General features: G+C 43.7%; 1 protein-coding gene across 1 annotated transcript in view; it reads right to left on the bottom strand.

Moving 5' to 3' along the window:
• The window catches only part of MCCC1 (methylcrotonyl-CoA carboxylase subunit 1), a 79,367-nt gene that overhangs the window by 20,151 nt on the left and 41,781 nt on the right, over nt 1-17,435 (bottom strand). Inside the window, exons 10-12 of the mRNA XM_088456368.1 lie at nt 12,004-12,131; nt 7,284-7,467; nt 6,960-7,069 (exon numbers count right to left, since the gene is read on the bottom strand). Of these exons, the coding sequence (XP_088312494.1) occupies nt 6,960-7,069; nt 7,284-7,467; nt 12,004-12,131 (422 nt within the window). The remainder of the gene's footprint in view (nt 1-6,959; nt 7,070-7,283; nt 7,468-12,003; nt 12,132-17,435) is intronic.

The raw sequence follows: 17,435 nt of genomic DNA, 5'->3' as shown, positions 1-17,435 counted from the left end.
GGATGTACACACTGAAGAGGGTGAGGAATCGGTGGATGAGGAGGATGAGGATGACATCTTGCCTCCGTAGAGCCAGTTTGTGCAGGGACACATTAATTGCCAGCTTGTTTTGTGGGGGCCCAAACAAACCAATCATTTCAGCCACAGTTGTGTGGCAGACCCTGGCGCTGAAATGATTGATTTGTTAAAGTGTGCATGTCCTGTTTATACAACATAAGGGTGGGTGGGAGGGCCCAAGGACAATGCCATCTTGCACTTCTTTTTTTTCTTTGCATTATGTACAGTTTGGGGCCTAGTTTTTCAAACTGCCATCCTGTCTGCCACTGCAGTGTCACTCCTAGATGGGTCACGTGTTTGTGCCGCCCACTCGTGTCGCTTAGCATAGTCATCCAGCTACCTCGGTGCAACCTTTTGGACATGAAAACACTATTGTGAGGTGTGAGGTGTTCAGAATAGACTGGAAATGAGTGGAAATTAAGGTTATTGAGGTTAATAATAGCATAGGAGCAGAGAAACCAACAAATTCTGTGATTTTAGCTGTTTTTATGCTTTTTAAAAAAAAAATACAGATCCAAAACACAAAACCCAGAACCCAAAACACGGAAGGGTGGTTTTGGCAAAACCAATCCAGATCCAAAACACGAAGAAAGATCCAGATCCAAAACCAAAACACGAAAAGTGGCCGGTGCACACCCCTAATATATATATATATATCAAGATTTATTTTGCAGGAAAATCCAACTATATGTTAAGCACTAATCAGGCAGCTTATCTTGACTCATGAAGTAACAGTATACATGTCAATCCAATAGCTGGCGTACCAAGACAAATGCTACATATCATAGAGGCGCTGCTCATGTTACTTGTAACCTTGCAGAGTTACTGTAGGTTAGGTAACATCTGATTTGGGCTCTTCAAGATAAGATTTGTTTGACTAAAGTGAACTTAGACTGGACTGTGAGATTGATTGCCCCTTGAATTGGATTTTGTGGTTAACATAAAAAAAATAGAAAACTTATTGTTTACAAAGACATTTTGTGATCAATGTCTACAATATAAAATATACATCACAATAGGATAGATGCCACTAGTGTCTTTGTAAAATTAGCTCTGCTGAGCAATAACGGACATCCACGCAATCGAAGCTGCGAGCAAACGCTAGCAATATATATTTGTGGTGACTGTTATATAAGAATATGAAAACATAGTTAAAAAAGGCAGTGCTAATATGTTATTAATTGTTGCTTACAGTGAGTATGGTGACACATTTTAGTATTGGTTAGCCAACACTTAGGGCCGGATTCAAATAGCCGTGAAAATTACAGCGCAAGGTAGCCTCAAACTTTTACGACTGGAGCTTTTCAATTATAAGCCCTTTTCCTTACGCAGTAGATCCATGGCTAATGCACATTAACTGATAGATTCTGGTATAAGTGCCCGAAGCTATGGGTTATCTCGTTTGCGGCACCCATGATAAGGGCACTTAGCATTGATTTTTGTTTGAGCCTGCCTCAGGCTCAAAGAGAAATCTGCGTTAAGTCAGCCTGCGGGCTACAATTGAATAGCCTGGGCCACTGCATTAGTCTGCGGTTACCACGGCTAATTGAATCCAGCTCTTAGAAGGGTATTCATCAAAACTTGGAGAGTGATAAAATTGAAAGATAAAGTACCAACCAGTCAGCTCCTAAATGTAATTTTTCAAACACAGCCTGTAAAGTGATAGTTAGGAGCAGACTGGTTGGTGCTTTACCTTTCACAATGTTATCTATCGCCAAGCTTTGATGAATACCCCCTTAGTGTTTTGCAGTTCTTGGGAAGTTTCTTGGCTATAGTGAAAAAGGCTAATCACCCTGCATGATTAGGTAATGTAACAACGAGTGATGAACAGAATGCATGTAATATGAAACTGTTGTAAGTGACAGAAGCATGTAAAAAGAAAGACTTATCATTTGTTTTTAACTGCCTCATGCACATGACAGGAACATCATTTGAAATAACAGCTACATAAACTAAAATAAAGATAAGATCTGTAAATGGACTAGCTTCTTGTCCATTGAAGATTACAAACATCCTTTGTCACCACTGATCTTTGCTTTAACCATTGAACCCCTGGCGGCACGTATTCATACTTCGAATGATATCACAGGGAGCAATGTTGATGGGTCCGACTATAAGATTTAATTGTTTGCTGACAACGTTCTGCTTTCCCTTTCCTTACCCCACACCTCCCTGCTAAATTTTTGGCGACTTCTCACTGAATATGGACGTTTGTCGGGCTATAAAATTAACTGGTCTAAAAACAAAACGTTGCCCCTCCACATAACTCCGGCCCGTCTGTCACTTTTGCAATCCAACTATAAATTCTCTTGGAGTCCTACTAATACCTGATACCTGGGCACAGGGCCGGCTCTAGGGGTGTTCGACCAGTGCGGTTGAACAGGGGCGTCACCCATAGAGGGCGCACCCCTCCCCAACATCCCGATTTCAGTGGGACAGTACTGTACCGCTGTTCCACCCGTGGGCCGAAGTGGCCCGCGGGTGGTCAAATCGGAAAGTTGGGGACCCCCACCGCCACAGCTGTGCGGTGGTGCCAGACCCCGGAGTCTGAATGGATGCTGCGCGCATGCGTCATCCATTCAGTGGCGGGGGAGAGGCTGGGGTAAGCCCGGCTACTGAGGCTCCTCCCAGCCAGCCTGACGTTATTTGGAGGCGTGCCATGCGGGCCCGCCTCCAAATAACGTCACGTAGGGGGTGTGGCCTATGGAAATTAGGCTATGCCCCCATTTTCGGTTGCGTGTGATGTTGGGTCGCACTGTAAAGAGCCGGCACAGGGTGCTCCGACCCCTGGAGCCAGCCCTGCCTGGGCATCTCTATTACAAGCGAACTTGTAGGAGAAAGAGAACTTTCTTCCTCTGATCTCGTCCATCAAAGCGGACCTGCACAGGTGGCAATCTCTTACCATCTCCTGGTTAGGCCATATAGTGGTCCTTAAAATGAACATACTCCCACGTCTTTTATACTTGTTCCAAACTTTGCCAGTTAAGGTTCCAGAATCAGTTGTAGCTCAACTACATACCTGGTTTCTCTGATTTGTCTGGCGGAAAAAAGTGCCTAGAAAGGGATTCTCAAGACCTGTGGTGGAGGGAGGGATTTTTGGGACATCCGCTTATACTGTTTTGCCTCTCATTTAAGTCACGCTATTGGCTGGTTCGTTCCCACCTCCACTCTTAGGTGGCTCCAGTTGGAAACGGACCTGAGTCATGCTAATTCGTTAGCCTCCCATTTCCTGATACACTCCAAGTCCAGATCCCCTTACATTAGTTTAAATCCCGTCCTTAATTTCACCTGCCAGACATGGGACTACTGTACCCAGCACTTCAAACTCCTCTTGTCTCCCTCTTCCCTTACCCCTTTATGGGATAATCCCATTTTCCCACCAGACCAATCCTTGTTGTGTTCCCGCCCCTGGATTTGTAGAAATATACGTTTTGTTATAAATGTTTTGGATAATGGTATCTGTATGTCGCTAACAAACAAAACTAAATGGTCGCAACAAAGTAAATTGTTAACAATAACCTATATAGTGTACCCCTTATTTATTATTTATACTTTTGAATATATTATATGTATAAATAATAGGGGTGCTATCCCTGGACTAATAGAGCAACCATTATCATTAACATAGAAAAAGTAGTCCAATTAGTGGAATGCACATGAATACTAATATAGGTACAAATTTGATATCTAAAACATAACTTTTAATAAATATTTTTAATAAATAATATTATAAAATCAGCAAAGTAAAATTGTATAGAACAGTGGTGAAAATTAAAATAAAAGCTGTAAATAATCTCTGTGTCCCATTTATTATCACTTAAAGCTGTATTTATCAAGTATTCATTCACAAATTATTGGTTTAAAGAGAATACTATATTCCCATAATCTTATTGAGGCAGTGTATTTATTTAATATGTGAGATAATTGATCTCTTATAATGCTTCAGGGATTCAATATCCTCACTGTATGTGTCCAATCTCAGTGCTCAGCGTTTGGTATAGACTCCAATTGATACACAAGTATCTAGTTATTCAAATATATAGAAGAATTCTGAAACATATGTATCTAGTCTCTGATTCTAAGTTATAATTCTGTATAGACAATTTCAGAAAAATCTAATGGTGCCTACACACATGGCGATATTTTACCCGATCTGGCCGATTCAGACGCATCGGAACGACAGATCATGTAAAATATGCCCAAATCGTGAGTCCCCACTCACGATCACGATGCGATGCGCGTCCCCACAGATCGCACATCGCATCTTCAGATCTGACAATCTCAAGTCACGAAGCATTGGATAGTTTAGGAGGCACCATAGATCGTGTGTCAAATTGGAAGCTTTTTCAGACCAAATCGTGCCCACGACTGCCGGGGAGCTCCCGGGGAGAGTACAGGGGGAAATCGTACACATCGTGGGATTGTGAGCACATCGCTATATGTATAGGCACCTTGGTTAAAGATCATCGTTTAGAGTTCTTAAGGAGTCAAAGACAATCTGTATCTATGTTCACACAATATGCACTTAACAATCAGTGTAACAGGTAAGTATATATCACTCAGGAATGAATATATCCCTCACTTTGAACAGAGGTGACACTATTATTGAGGTCACATGCAATCATTCCACATGAGTTTTCCACTCTGTGATTATTATCAGGATATACAGTATCTCACCCCCTGTGACACAGTGTGTGCTTCACATTTAGTATGATAAATAAGCATACGTAGATGGGTTAAGGGTTCATATATTTAACTCCCCTTATTTAAGGAATTGCTATTACTTCATACCCTTGTTCTTATATAATATATTACTTACTGGTTGTTATTCGGGCCACTGTTATTCCATACTGTTACTCTTATTCCACATATCACCCTTCGTGCCGCTGATCACGGTCACAAAAATTATTAGCAGCTTCCTTAATGCTATCTTAGTCTATTGATTCCAGTGTTGCTGCCGCAATCACTTCACTCAATATCCCCGTGTAAAAATTATTCTGCCTCCTAACATTAACGGAGCCGCAACCGTGGTCTGTCTGTACTTTAATAAATGCCGGCTCTGTCACTTAATACATATATCTCATACGGCATCATTATGTTTAGTCAGGGCACATTATATAGATATTGCAGCTAAACACCGACCAGTCTATTGATCCAAGTGTTGCTGCTGCCCTCCTTTATTTCATAGCCCCTCATTTAACTAATTCTGCCTCTTCACATTAATGGAGCCGCAGCCGCGGTCCGTCTAAGTTTAAACAAAAGCCGGCTCTGTATGTCGCTACCTGATATTATAACTAAATGTAACTTCCCGGAGGTGAACCCATTTATAGGTTTTCAAATAAGACACTTTGTGGCCTCTTTGACTAATTCTATACCACTGCTCTTTGTCTGCCCTAGAATCTCTGTGTTATCACAGGCCCCTAGCTCAGGCCATTATATCTGCCACTTATTCTCTCCTCCTATCGAATAGGCAATTTCCTTCTTCACCATTTGTACTTCAGTGGGAAAAAGACTTGGGTCCACCACCTGATGAGCAAACATGGTCTGATATTCATATATCTATTTAAAAAACATCTATTTCAACCTTGGTTAAGGAAAACGCCTGTAAGATCTTTTACGGATGGTACTTGGGGCCTGATTCAGACCCGCTCGCGAGCGCATAGTGCTCGCAAGCAGGTCGAGGATGGGCCATTGCACACGCGCGGCGTGCGTGAGCTGGCTCCGGGGCTCGCTACCAGATGGAGCGCTGTCGATGTTCATCGACAGCGCGCCCCGTTTTGTAGGGGGGGAAGGGGGGGTGGCTGGACAAACAGAGGCGTTCCCGAAGGAACGCCTGCCTTTTGTGGGCGGCCCTACTGACATCACTCGTGATGTCCGTAGTGGAGTTCCTGCTCTATTAGAGAAGGAAGTCCACTCGGGCTTGCAAGACCTGAGACCCTACCACACGGGTCTCACCCACAGCTTAGCGAGCGGCCTGGAGGCCGGGTTTAAAAAAAAAAAAAAAACACCCTAATTCAGAGTGTGCGCTCGCAAATAGCGAGAGCCTCTGAATCGGGGCCTTGGTCCCTACTAGATTACACAAAATGTTTCCTTCTGTCTCTCCTCAGTGCTAGAGAGATTGTGGTGCCCTAGGTTATTTTATTCACATATGGTGGACATGCCCCAAAATAGCATTATACTGGGACATGATTGCGAATTTGATAATTAAATTGGTCAATGTCCCTATAGTTAAAGACCCTTGGTCTTTTTTCCTGAATCTACCAATTACAACACAAGATACAATCACCAGTAAGTTGGTGGTTCAAATATTGAATGCGGCCAGGTGCCTCATTGCTTTACATTGGAAGCGTTTGGAGACGCTGAGCATATTTCCGGGCTACTTTGTACCTTCAAATGCGTCTTATTCGCACAGCGATGTGAATAGTTAGCACAAGCAGCTCCTACTGATTAAAATGATATGCGGCATGCTTATATTCTGTGTGTGACTGCGGGTGTATCTGCATGTGAAACGCTACGTTACAGTGTTACAGCCGCTGACACTGTAACGCAGCATTTCGCATGCAGATATGCCTGCAGTTACACACAGAATATAAGCATGCCGCATATAATTTTAATCAGTAGGAGCTGCTTGAGCTAACTATTCACATCGCTGTGCGAATAAGACGCATTTGAAGGATAAAAGTTTCACGGAAAGATGCTTGGCGCTACCAAGTCACACCACGGCATGGCGTGACTAGAAGGGTTGCTTACCGCGCAAGAAGGCTAGATGTATGAGGACACATCTGTAGAATAAACGGTGCTAAGTGTGGAAGAAGTTATAAAGGGGGTGCTATGAAGATGCAGCACAGTGTGTAAACCTTAATTACAGACCTTAATTACAGATGTATTAACAATTTACTTACATTGTACTGTCGTAAGCAATACTTTAACTTGGTCAGTGCTGCTTGCCGATCCTTTGCCCACACCACTAGCTTGGCAATCATGGGGTCGTAATGTACAGAAACCTCATCACCTTTAATTTGTGAAAGAGAAAGAGGACACTGAACAAAAAAGGTGTGTAGTCAGAGACTGCTAATCAATTTATACAGTGGCAGAATATTAAAATGGCTTATACAGTTACCATGAATATATAATGAATATGCTTTTACTCTATTAATTTAATTCTCTAACAAAATGATGTGTCAGAAATAATAGAGGATAGTTCGGCAATGAACATTAACAATCACCTTGTCTGACCCCAGTTTCAATTCGTGTGTAAATTTCTGCTGGTGGAGTAGAGAGATGCAGGAGTGGGCCGGCTCCTGGCATGAAGTTATTATTAGGATCTTCTGCATATATTCTAGCTTCAAATGCATGCCCATTCAGCGTGATTTCATCCTGAGTTACAGGGATCCTCTCCCCAGCTGCCACCTGCAGGGTAAGTATAGAGCCCCTTTCAGGCAAAGCCGTGAAGGTAAAGATGTAGTACAGAAAAACACTACATGTTTCATACACCATAAACTATAAAGTGGATTATGTATCCTGTACTGTAGATGGATGCTATAGGTCACTGAGGAATAGCATGATCCTATATAGTTACAAAGCTGCGGACCAAGCGCCTTTACAAACCTCCCAACAGGCCAGCCATTCTGCTATCAGGATGTACGCCATCATTTGCGTGGGATTGGGAGGTGTTAAAGTGACATGCGTTTTGGAGGCAGGGGTCTCCACACCATTCAGCTTAACAATATCCCACCTGGACTCTAATGTTACTTCTACCTTAAATATTATCCATTATACTAGTTTATTATTTATCAGTAATTAAGACAATACATTAGTTTTTAATGGACGTGGCAAAGTTTGAGGGAGAAAAATTTGCAAATAAATAAAAAAATAAATATATTTTGCTTCCATAATATATGAAAATAAAATGCAAAAAATAAGGGGTGCATACTTTGTATAGCCGCTGTATATAAGCAATCAATACATAATAAGAGATTATGCAAAGTTATATGAATATGAAAGGAGCGATCATAACTCAGAATTACAGAGGAGATTACTCTAAGTCAACAGAGGGACAGAAAGGGAGGGGACTGCCATACACGTCTTTATTACATCTTTTAATATAGTTTTGTCATGTAAATGAAAATATAACAGAATATATATAGATACATGTGATGGGGGTAGCCATCAAAGCTTGGAGAAAGATAAAGCAGATGGAGATAAAGTACCAACCAATCAGCAACTGTCATTATTCAAATACAGACTGTAAAGTGACACTTAGGAGTAGATTGGTTGGTACTTTATCTATCACAATTTTATCTCTCTCCAAGCTTTGATGAATACCACCCATAGTCACTTTCTACATATTTTCATGCTGACTCCAGTAGTGATTGGAACAGTGTTAGTGGTAAAACAGATGAGAGTCAAATATTTGTGGAATAAAGTCGAAGATTTCAATAATTTATGGGAGAAGTTACAAATAATTGAGGTGGTGAATATGCATACATTACTTTGCACCATGAACAAGCAGATTGCTATCCTTTTCTGATTTATAAATGCACAAATGTCAACCAGGTTGGCCATCATTTATCATTTTAAGAAATACCATAACAAAGCCAGTTCTGCAATTATACTTTGTCTATTTCTGAGCTACAGTATTTATGAAGCACCTTCTGTTAATGCTGCATGTGTAACCACTTGCTCCATGTACAATTTTGCCTTCTTATACCAACGCAACCCATTAATTCTTATGTGTATATCTAGGTCACTTAAATCAGTAGATTAGCAGTAACACCATGAAAACAAGATTTTTGTCTCTTACCTGTTAAATCCTTCTCTGACTCCATCTGGGGGACACTTCCTTACACATGGGGTTGGTGAGACATGGAGGCGTCAGCACTTAATGAGATAATTGTAAGCTCCTCCCCTCCATAGCTTTAATTTTAAATAGCCTGAAGAATAGGTTGAAGCACAACTATATATATCTTACTTATAATTTTACCAAATTAGGGAGGGATTGAAGTGTCCCCCAGATGGAGTCAGTGAAAGAGTAAAGGTAAGAACCAAAAATCTTGTTTTCTCTTCCTACATCTGGGGGACACTTCCTTACACATGTGGATGTACCAACGCGTGCTCTTAATGGGGGGGATCATCCAGACCTCTCTGAACTTAGGGCTCAGGGCCTGATTCAGAGCCACTCGTAAGCGGCCGCTTGTTCGCTCTGAGCGATGTTCGCACAACTGCGCATGCATACAGGTCGTAATGCGCATGTGCAAACCAGTCATTGCGGTCGGAAATCGTGCGCTCGTAAAACAGCGAGGGGCTGCTAATTTGATTGACAGAATGTACCGTTTGTGGGTGGTAACAGGGGAAGGTGCTTGAAAACGGGGGAGTGGAGATCCGAACGCAGGCGTGCCTAATGGTCAAAAGGGCATTTATTGGGAGTGCATAATTAGTAAAGGAGCGTCATCGACCACGTCACTTGGTTGTCTTTTAGCCTGAACTGCTCGCAGTGATAGCGGTAAGAAAATCCTACCACAAGCACTGCGAGCAGTTCAGATGCCTTTCGATGTTCCTGATTAATCAAATAAATACCGGAGATGACGTGTGATGCGAACGGCAAAGGGGCGTCTTTACAAAATAGTGAGCGCATGTTTCGTTCGCTCGCTCAGACATAGAGGCGTCAAAACACCGCAAAGAGCGAGCGCTCCATTTAAATATCCGGCCCCTTTCATAGAACAACCGTCCGCAAATAGCGTCTGGCTCTGAATCAGGCCCTCAATTCAGACCCGCTCGCTAAATGCGTTCGCACGCAGCCGTCAGCTGCCAAAGTATGCAAATCCCGCGATCGCACGGCAAGGCATAAGCACACCCACTATGTCTTGGCGAGCGATCGCTTTGTGTATGCAGATGCCCACCAGCCTGTCTTAAGACTCCCACTTGCGCACGTCATCTCCAGGAAGTGTATGCAACCATCGGTATCATCAGACCCATACGCAGCACTTGTGGCTGGCCATACCCTACTGCAAGCACTGCGAGCACTTCAGTGTAATATTCAACTAGTGACGTGTACTATGACGCTGCCTCTCAAGTATGCACGCCTCTGAAACAGCATTGAGATGCTCAGGCGCGCCTGTGTTTGTACCTCCACTCCCCCGTTTTAAATGGTCAGCCCCTGTCACCATCCACAAACGGCTTCTCCTGTCACTCATTCAGCCGGGCTGTCTATGGGCGGCGAGCGAACGTTTTCCGATCGCACTGACTAGTCTGTGCACTGCCATGCATACGCATGCGCAGAAGGCAAAAATCATCTGGCTGTGTGCGAACGCTTCCTAGCGAGCGGGTCTGAATCGGGTCTTTAATACCCTGAGACCGAAGTCAGAGTCACTGGACGCAAAACTGTAAAATTTGGTGAATGTATGTATTGATGTAGCTGCTTTACATAGTTGTTCTATAGAAGCCCCGTTCCTTGCTGCCTATGAGGAACCTACTGAACAAGTGGAATGAGCTGATATAATAACTGGAACCAATCCGTTCCAGTATATGCCTGCTTAATTGTGGCCTTCATCCGTCTAGCTGTTACAGGTTGAGTCTCCCATATCCAAAATGCTTAAATGCTTTTGACCAGGGGTATTTCGGATATCGGAATACTCCGTATTTTGGAATATTTGCATATCATAATGAAATATCTTGGGAATGGGACCCAAATCTAAACACAGAATGCATGTTTTATATACACCTTATACAAACAGCCTGCAGGTAATTATATACAATATTTTCAATAATTTTGTGGCTCAAACAGTTATGTTTCATATACACCTTATACACAAAACCTGAAGGTAATTTCATACAATAGTTTTAATAATTTGTGCTTTAAACAAAGTTTGTGTACATTGAACCATCAAAAAACCAAAGGTTTTACTATCTCAGTCATGCTAAAAAAAAATTCCGTATAACGGAATATTCCGTATTTCGGAATATTTGGATATGGGAGACTCAATCTGTACTTGTTTAGATGCTCATACCTCTCTGGCCTGACTGTACACCGGGGAACCCACTGTATAAAAAGGAGAGAGAGAAAAAAACAAATAATAATAAAAAAAAAAATCTTTTCACCTAACTCAGTGCTGACCTGCCTCAGCACTGAAACAATAACTGAGGAGGGGTTGGAGGGGAGGAGTTTTTATAGTGCTAATAATTAGCTCATTAAGTGCTGATGCTTCCATGTCTCACCAACCCAATGTGTACGGAAGTGTTCCCCAGATGTAGGAAAAGAAAATGATTTCCATTCCATTCAGTTTCATTATTTATTTAATATTTTCACTGACCTTTTTGGACAAAGATCATTATTTCCTGCAATATGACTGCTAAACCCTTTTTACCACCAAACACACCACCCCAGGGCATCTGATTACACAAAGCTCTGCTGAGGAATTTAACAATGTCTATTGGTTACACAGAAAATACTTGAAATGGTTTTTACATAGAGAATAATTAGGAAGGCAGCTTAGGTGAGGCAGATGGGAAGAAATATGGAAAATAAAAACTCCACTTTTCCAAAACTTTAAAAATAGGCCTCATGTGACAGATGAAGGAGCTTTGACAGTTTAGAAAGATTTACAATACATTTGGCTTTTAAAATGTATCCGCTTTCAATCACTTGTTTTTATATATATTTTTTATAACAAAATTATTATCCAGAGAGTGAATGCATATCAGTAAAAGAGAATTCCCCCCCCCCCCCAAAAAAAAAAATGTGGGTGGTACCACTGTTTGCATGGAAGACCCCCATCAGTGGCTAATCTTACAGACTAACAGCCCCTATTCTTATCACTCTTGGAGGTAATTTTAAACTGATTGCGATAGTAGAAGAGAATATTTCCATTTTTGTAACCAGTATAAATTTGATTTAGAGACTGCCCCATTTTTACATTTATCTTCCCTGTAGGGAAACATCCCACTTACCCGAAGCTGCCACTCTACCAAGTCCGTTCCGGTGATCATCTCTGTGACTGGGTGCTCCACCTGCAGGCGTGTGTTCATCTCCATGAAGTAAAAATTGTGCTTTGAGTCCATGATAAATTCCACAGTTCCTAAAAGCACAAAATGTGTTGTCCAATAGTACAGTATAAAATGGGAAACACTTACTGTGTATGTCCTATCCACAATAAGGCCAATGTTAGTGAAGGTATAATCCAGACGTGACAGCTAAAACATCATTTGCTCATTTTTAGTGGGCATTGTTAATGAGGAAAGGGGGATGCGCCATCCTGACTGAAATAAAAGCCAGCTCCTGATTGGTTAGTCGTGACACTTGTCCAATCAGGGCTATGGAGTACAGCCCACACATAACTTTACATATGTTCTCTTTCTATACTGACACAACACGCTGACCAAAGGCTAACATTGCTGGGTGACTGGATCATATATAGCCCTCTGCAATCTGGATGGATCAATTTGCAATATGTAGCAATTATCCTTATGTCTCAAATTCCTATTTCCCTATAGATTGTAAGCTTGCCAGCAGGGCCCTCTTACCACTTTTTCTGTTATTACCTAGTTTTATTTAATTGCTGTTTTGTTTACAATTGTAAGCACAAGTAAATGTTAATAAATAAATAAATGTTAATATGTAATCAGGCAGACTGGTGCAAACACTGAACTAACAATAGAAGCTGATTTACTTGCGACTGTTGTCTGCGTTTGTGAATAAAGTATAAGTATGTGGTTATGCGAAATAAATAGGGGTGTGCACCGGCCACTTTTCGTGTTTTGTATGTTGTATAAACAGGACATGTACACTTTAACAAACCAATCATTTCAGCGCCAGGGTCTGCCACACAACTGTGGCTGAAATGATTGGTTCGTTTGGGCCCCCACAAAACAAGCTGGCAATTAATGTGTCCCTGCACAAACTGGCTCTACGGAGGCAAGATGTCATCCTCATCCTCCTCATCCACCGATTCCTCACCCTCTTCAGTGTGTACATCCTCATCCTCACAAAGTATTAACTCGTCCCCACTTGAATCCACCACCACAGGTCCCTCTGTACCTTCTGGAGGCTGGTCTCCCTGGAAGAGCTGATAATTCATTTTGATGAACATCATCTTCTCCACATTCTGTGGAAGCAACCTCCTACGCCTTTCGCTGACAAGGTTCCCGGCTGCACTAAACACTCTTTCGGAGTACACACTGGAGGGGGGGCAACTCAGGTAAAATAGAGCCAGTTTGTACAGGGGCCTCTAAATTGCCTCTTTTTCCTGCCAGTACAGGTATGGACTGTCTGACATGCCTACTTGGATGCTGTCACCGATGTAATCCTCCACCATTCTGTCAATGGTGACAGTATCATATGCAGTGACAGTAGACATGTCAGAAATTGTTGCCAGGTCCTTCAGTCCGGACCAGATGTCCAAACTTGGTCCTGCCTGCCCTGCATCACCGCCAGCAGGTTGCTTAGGATACCTAAGTTTTTTCCTGGCAGCCCCAGTTGCGGGAGAAAATGAAGAAGGAGCCGTTGACGTGTCATGTTCCGCTTCAGCTGACAGTGTGTTCACCAGCAGGTCTTTGCACCTCTGCAGGCTTGTGTCGGCCGGAAAGAGAGACACCACATAGGCTTTAAACCTAGGATCGAGCACGGTGGCCAAAATGTAGTGGTCTGATTTCAACAGATTGACCACCCTGGAATCCTGGCAAAGCGAATGAAGGGCTTCATCCACAAGTCCCACATGCCGAGCGGAATCGCTCCGTATTAGCTCCTCCTTCACTTTCTCCAGCTGCTTCTGCAAAAGCCTGATGAGGGGAATGACCTGACTCAAGCTGGCAGTGTCTGAACTGACTTCACGTGTGGCAAGTTCGAAGGGCTGGAGAACCTTGCACAACACGGAAATCATTCTCCACTGCGCTTGAGTCAGGTGCATACCCCCTCCTTTGCCTATGTCATAGGTGGATGTATAGGCTTGTATGGCCTTTTGCTGCTCCTCCATCCTCTGAAGCATATAGAGGGTTGAGTTCCACCGCGTCACAACCTCTTGCTTCAGGTGATGGCGGGGCAGGTTCAAGAGTGTTTGCTGGCGCTCCAGTCTTCGGCACGCAGTCGCTGAATGGCGAAAGTGGCCAGAAATTTTTCGGGCCACCCAAAGCGTCTCCTGCACGCCCCTGTCGCTTTTCAGAAAATTCTGCACCACCAAGTTTATTGTGTGAGCAAAACATGGGACGTGCTGGAATTTGCCCAGATGTAATGCCCGCACAATATTGGTGGCGTTGTCAGATATCACAAATCCCCAGGAGAGTCTAAGTGGGGTAAGCCACTGGGCGATGATTTCCCTCAGTTTCTCTAAGAGGTTGTCGGCGGTGTGCCTCTTACTGAAACCGGTGATACACAGCGTAGCCTGCCTTGTAACGAGCTGGCGTTTCTGAGATGCTGCTACTGGTGACGCTGCTGCGTAAGGTGATACATCTACCCAGTGGGCTGTCACAGTCATATAGTCCTTAGTCTGCCCTGTTCCACTTGTCCACATGTCCGTGGTTAAGTGGACATTGGGTACAACGGCATTTTTCAGGACACTGAGGACACTTTTCCTGACGTTTCTGTACAGTCTCGGTATCGCCTGCCTAGTGAAGTGGAATCTAGACGGGATTTGGAACCGGGGACACACTACCTCCATCAATTGTCTAAAGCCCACTGCACTAATGGCGGATACCGGACGCACGTCTAACACCAACATAGCAGTCAAGGCCTCAGTTATACGTTTTGCTTCAGGATGACTGCTGTCGTACTTCATCCTCCTCGCTAAGGACTGTTGGAGGGTCAATTGTTTAGTAAAAGTAGTGGTGTTCCTACTTCCTCTCTGGGATGATGAACGACTCCCAGCAGTAGCAACAGCAGCAGCGGCAGCAGTAGGCGTAGCAATGCAGGATCCTCCGGAGGAATCCCGGATAGGAGAGTCAGTCATGCCAGTGACATGGCCTGCAGGACTACTTCCGATCCTGACTAAGGAGGAAATTGACGAGGAGGGAGTTGACGGTGTGGTTTGCAGGCGCTTGGATACAACAGGACAACAGGATTTAGGTGTCCCTGGACTGCTTACGGTCTTAGCCAAAGTTTCTGAACTTGACAGTAACTTTTTATGAACGCGCTGCAGGTGCCGTATAAGGGAGGATGTTCCTAGGTGGTTGACGTCCCTACCCCTACTTATTTCACCTTTACATATGGTACATATGGCAAGACAGTTGTTGTCCGGATTTGGATAGAAATATTGCCAGACCAAAGAGGTGGAATGTTTGGTCTTCTGCCCAGGCATGACCGTGATGGGCTTTTTCATCCCACGGACAACAACTGTCTCCCCCGGAGCCTGATTTAAACAAACCACATCACCATCAGAATCCTCCTCGCCAACTTCCTCCTCAGCGCCAGCTACACCAGTATCCTCATCCTGTTGTACTTCAACAGTGACATCCTCAATTTGCATATCAGCAAGTGGACTGTGGGTGCTCCTTTCAGCACTTGCAGGGGGCGTGCAAATGGTGGAAAGAGCCACCTCTTCCCGTCCAGTGCTGGGAAGGTCAGGCATCGCAACCACCACCACACTTGGACTCTCCTTGGGGATTTGTGATATCTTCTTAGAAAGCACAGTTCTTCGCTGTGCTTTTGCCAGCTTAACTCTTTTGATTTTTTTAGTGGGAGGAGGGCTTCCATCGTCATGTGAAGCTGAACCACCAGTCATGAACATACTAGGGATCGACCTTAGCCGTTCCTTGCCACTCCGTGTCGTAAATGGCATATTGGCAAGTTTACGTTTCTCTTCAGCTGATTTAAATGTTTTTTTCAAGGTCATGTTCCTGAACTTTGTCATTTGGGATTGTATGTGCCCTCTACTATGACATTGGGCATCGGCCTTGGCAGACGCTGTTGATGGCATGTTATCGTCTATGTCATGACTAGTGGCAGCAGCTTCAGCACTAGGAGGAAGTGGTTCTTGATCTTTCTCTATTTTATTTTTATCGGAGAAAGTTTGGTCCTCCATTTATGTTATATCGATTTGATATATACGTGCGGCTAAACACAGAAAATATTTTTTTATTTTTGCTGGAGAGTAGTGCACTTTGTGGGTTACACCAGCCTTTAAGAAATGAGCCAGCCGGCTCTTTACTTATGGGACACAGGCGCACGCTTGGCGCTGCTCCTTTGTTGATGCACGTGCGGCTACTGCGCACACAATTCACAAACACAGAAAATTTATTTTTTTTTGGTTTGGAGTGTACTTTGGGGGTTACAGCACCCTTTAACGGTCAAGCCAGCTGGCCCTTTACTTATGACACAGGCGCACGCTTGGCACTACTTTGTTGATGCACGTGCGGCTACTGCGCACACAATTCACAAACACAGAAAATAATATTTTTTTGGGTTTGGACTGGAGTGTACTTTCGGGGGTTACAGCACCCTTAACGGTCAAGCCAGCCGGCCCTTTACTTATGACACAGGCGCACGCTTGGCACTACTTTGTTGATGCACGTGCGGCTACTGCGCACACAATTCACAAACACAGAAAATAATTTTTTTTTTGGTTTGGACTGGAGTGTACTTTCGGGGGTTACAGCACCCTTAATGGTCAAGCCAGCCGGCCCTTTACTTATGACACAGGCGCATGTTTGGCACTACTTTGTTGATGCACGTGCGGCTACTGCGCACACAATTCACAAACACAGAAAATAATTTTTTTTTTGGTTTGGACTGGAGTGTACTTTGGGGGTTACAGCACCCTTTAACGGTCAAGCCAGCCGGCCCTTTACTTATGACACAGGCGCACGCTTGGCACTACTTTGTTGATGCACGTGCGGCTACTGCGCACACAATTCACAAACACGGAAAATAATTTTTTTTTTGGTTTGGACTGGAGTGTACTTTCAGGGGTTACAGCACCCTTAACGGTCAAGCCAGCCGGCCCTTTACTTATGACACAGGCGCACGCTTGGCACTACTTTGTTGATGCACGTGCGGCTACTGCGCACACAATTCACAAACACAGAAAATAATTTTTTTTTTGGTTTGGACTGGAGTGTACTTTCGGAGGTTACAGCACCCTTAACGGTCAAGCCAGCCGGCCCTTTACTTATGACACAGGCGCACGCTTGGCACTACTTTGTTGATGCACGTGCGGCTACTGCGCACACAATTCACAAACACAGAAAATAATTTTTTTTTTGGTTTGGACTGGAGTGTACTTTCGGGGGTTACAGCACCCTTTAACGGTCAAGCCAGCCGGCCCTTTACTTATGACACAGGCGCACGCTTGGCACTACTTTGTTGATGCACGTGCGGCTACTGCGCACACAATTCACAAACACAGAAAATAATTTTTTGGGGGGTTTGGACTGGAGTGTACTTTGGGGGTTAC

Source organism: Taudactylus pleione, unplaced genomic scaffold, assembly GCF_031769625.1.
Source record: "Taudactylus pleione unplaced genomic scaffold, aTauple2 ptg000702l, whole genome shotgun sequence".
NCBI classification, from domain to species: domain Eukaryota; kingdom Metazoa; phylum Chordata; class Amphibia; order Anura; family Myobatrachidae; genus Taudactylus; species Taudactylus pleione.
This window is presented reverse-complemented; position numbering and strand designations above follow the sequence as displayed.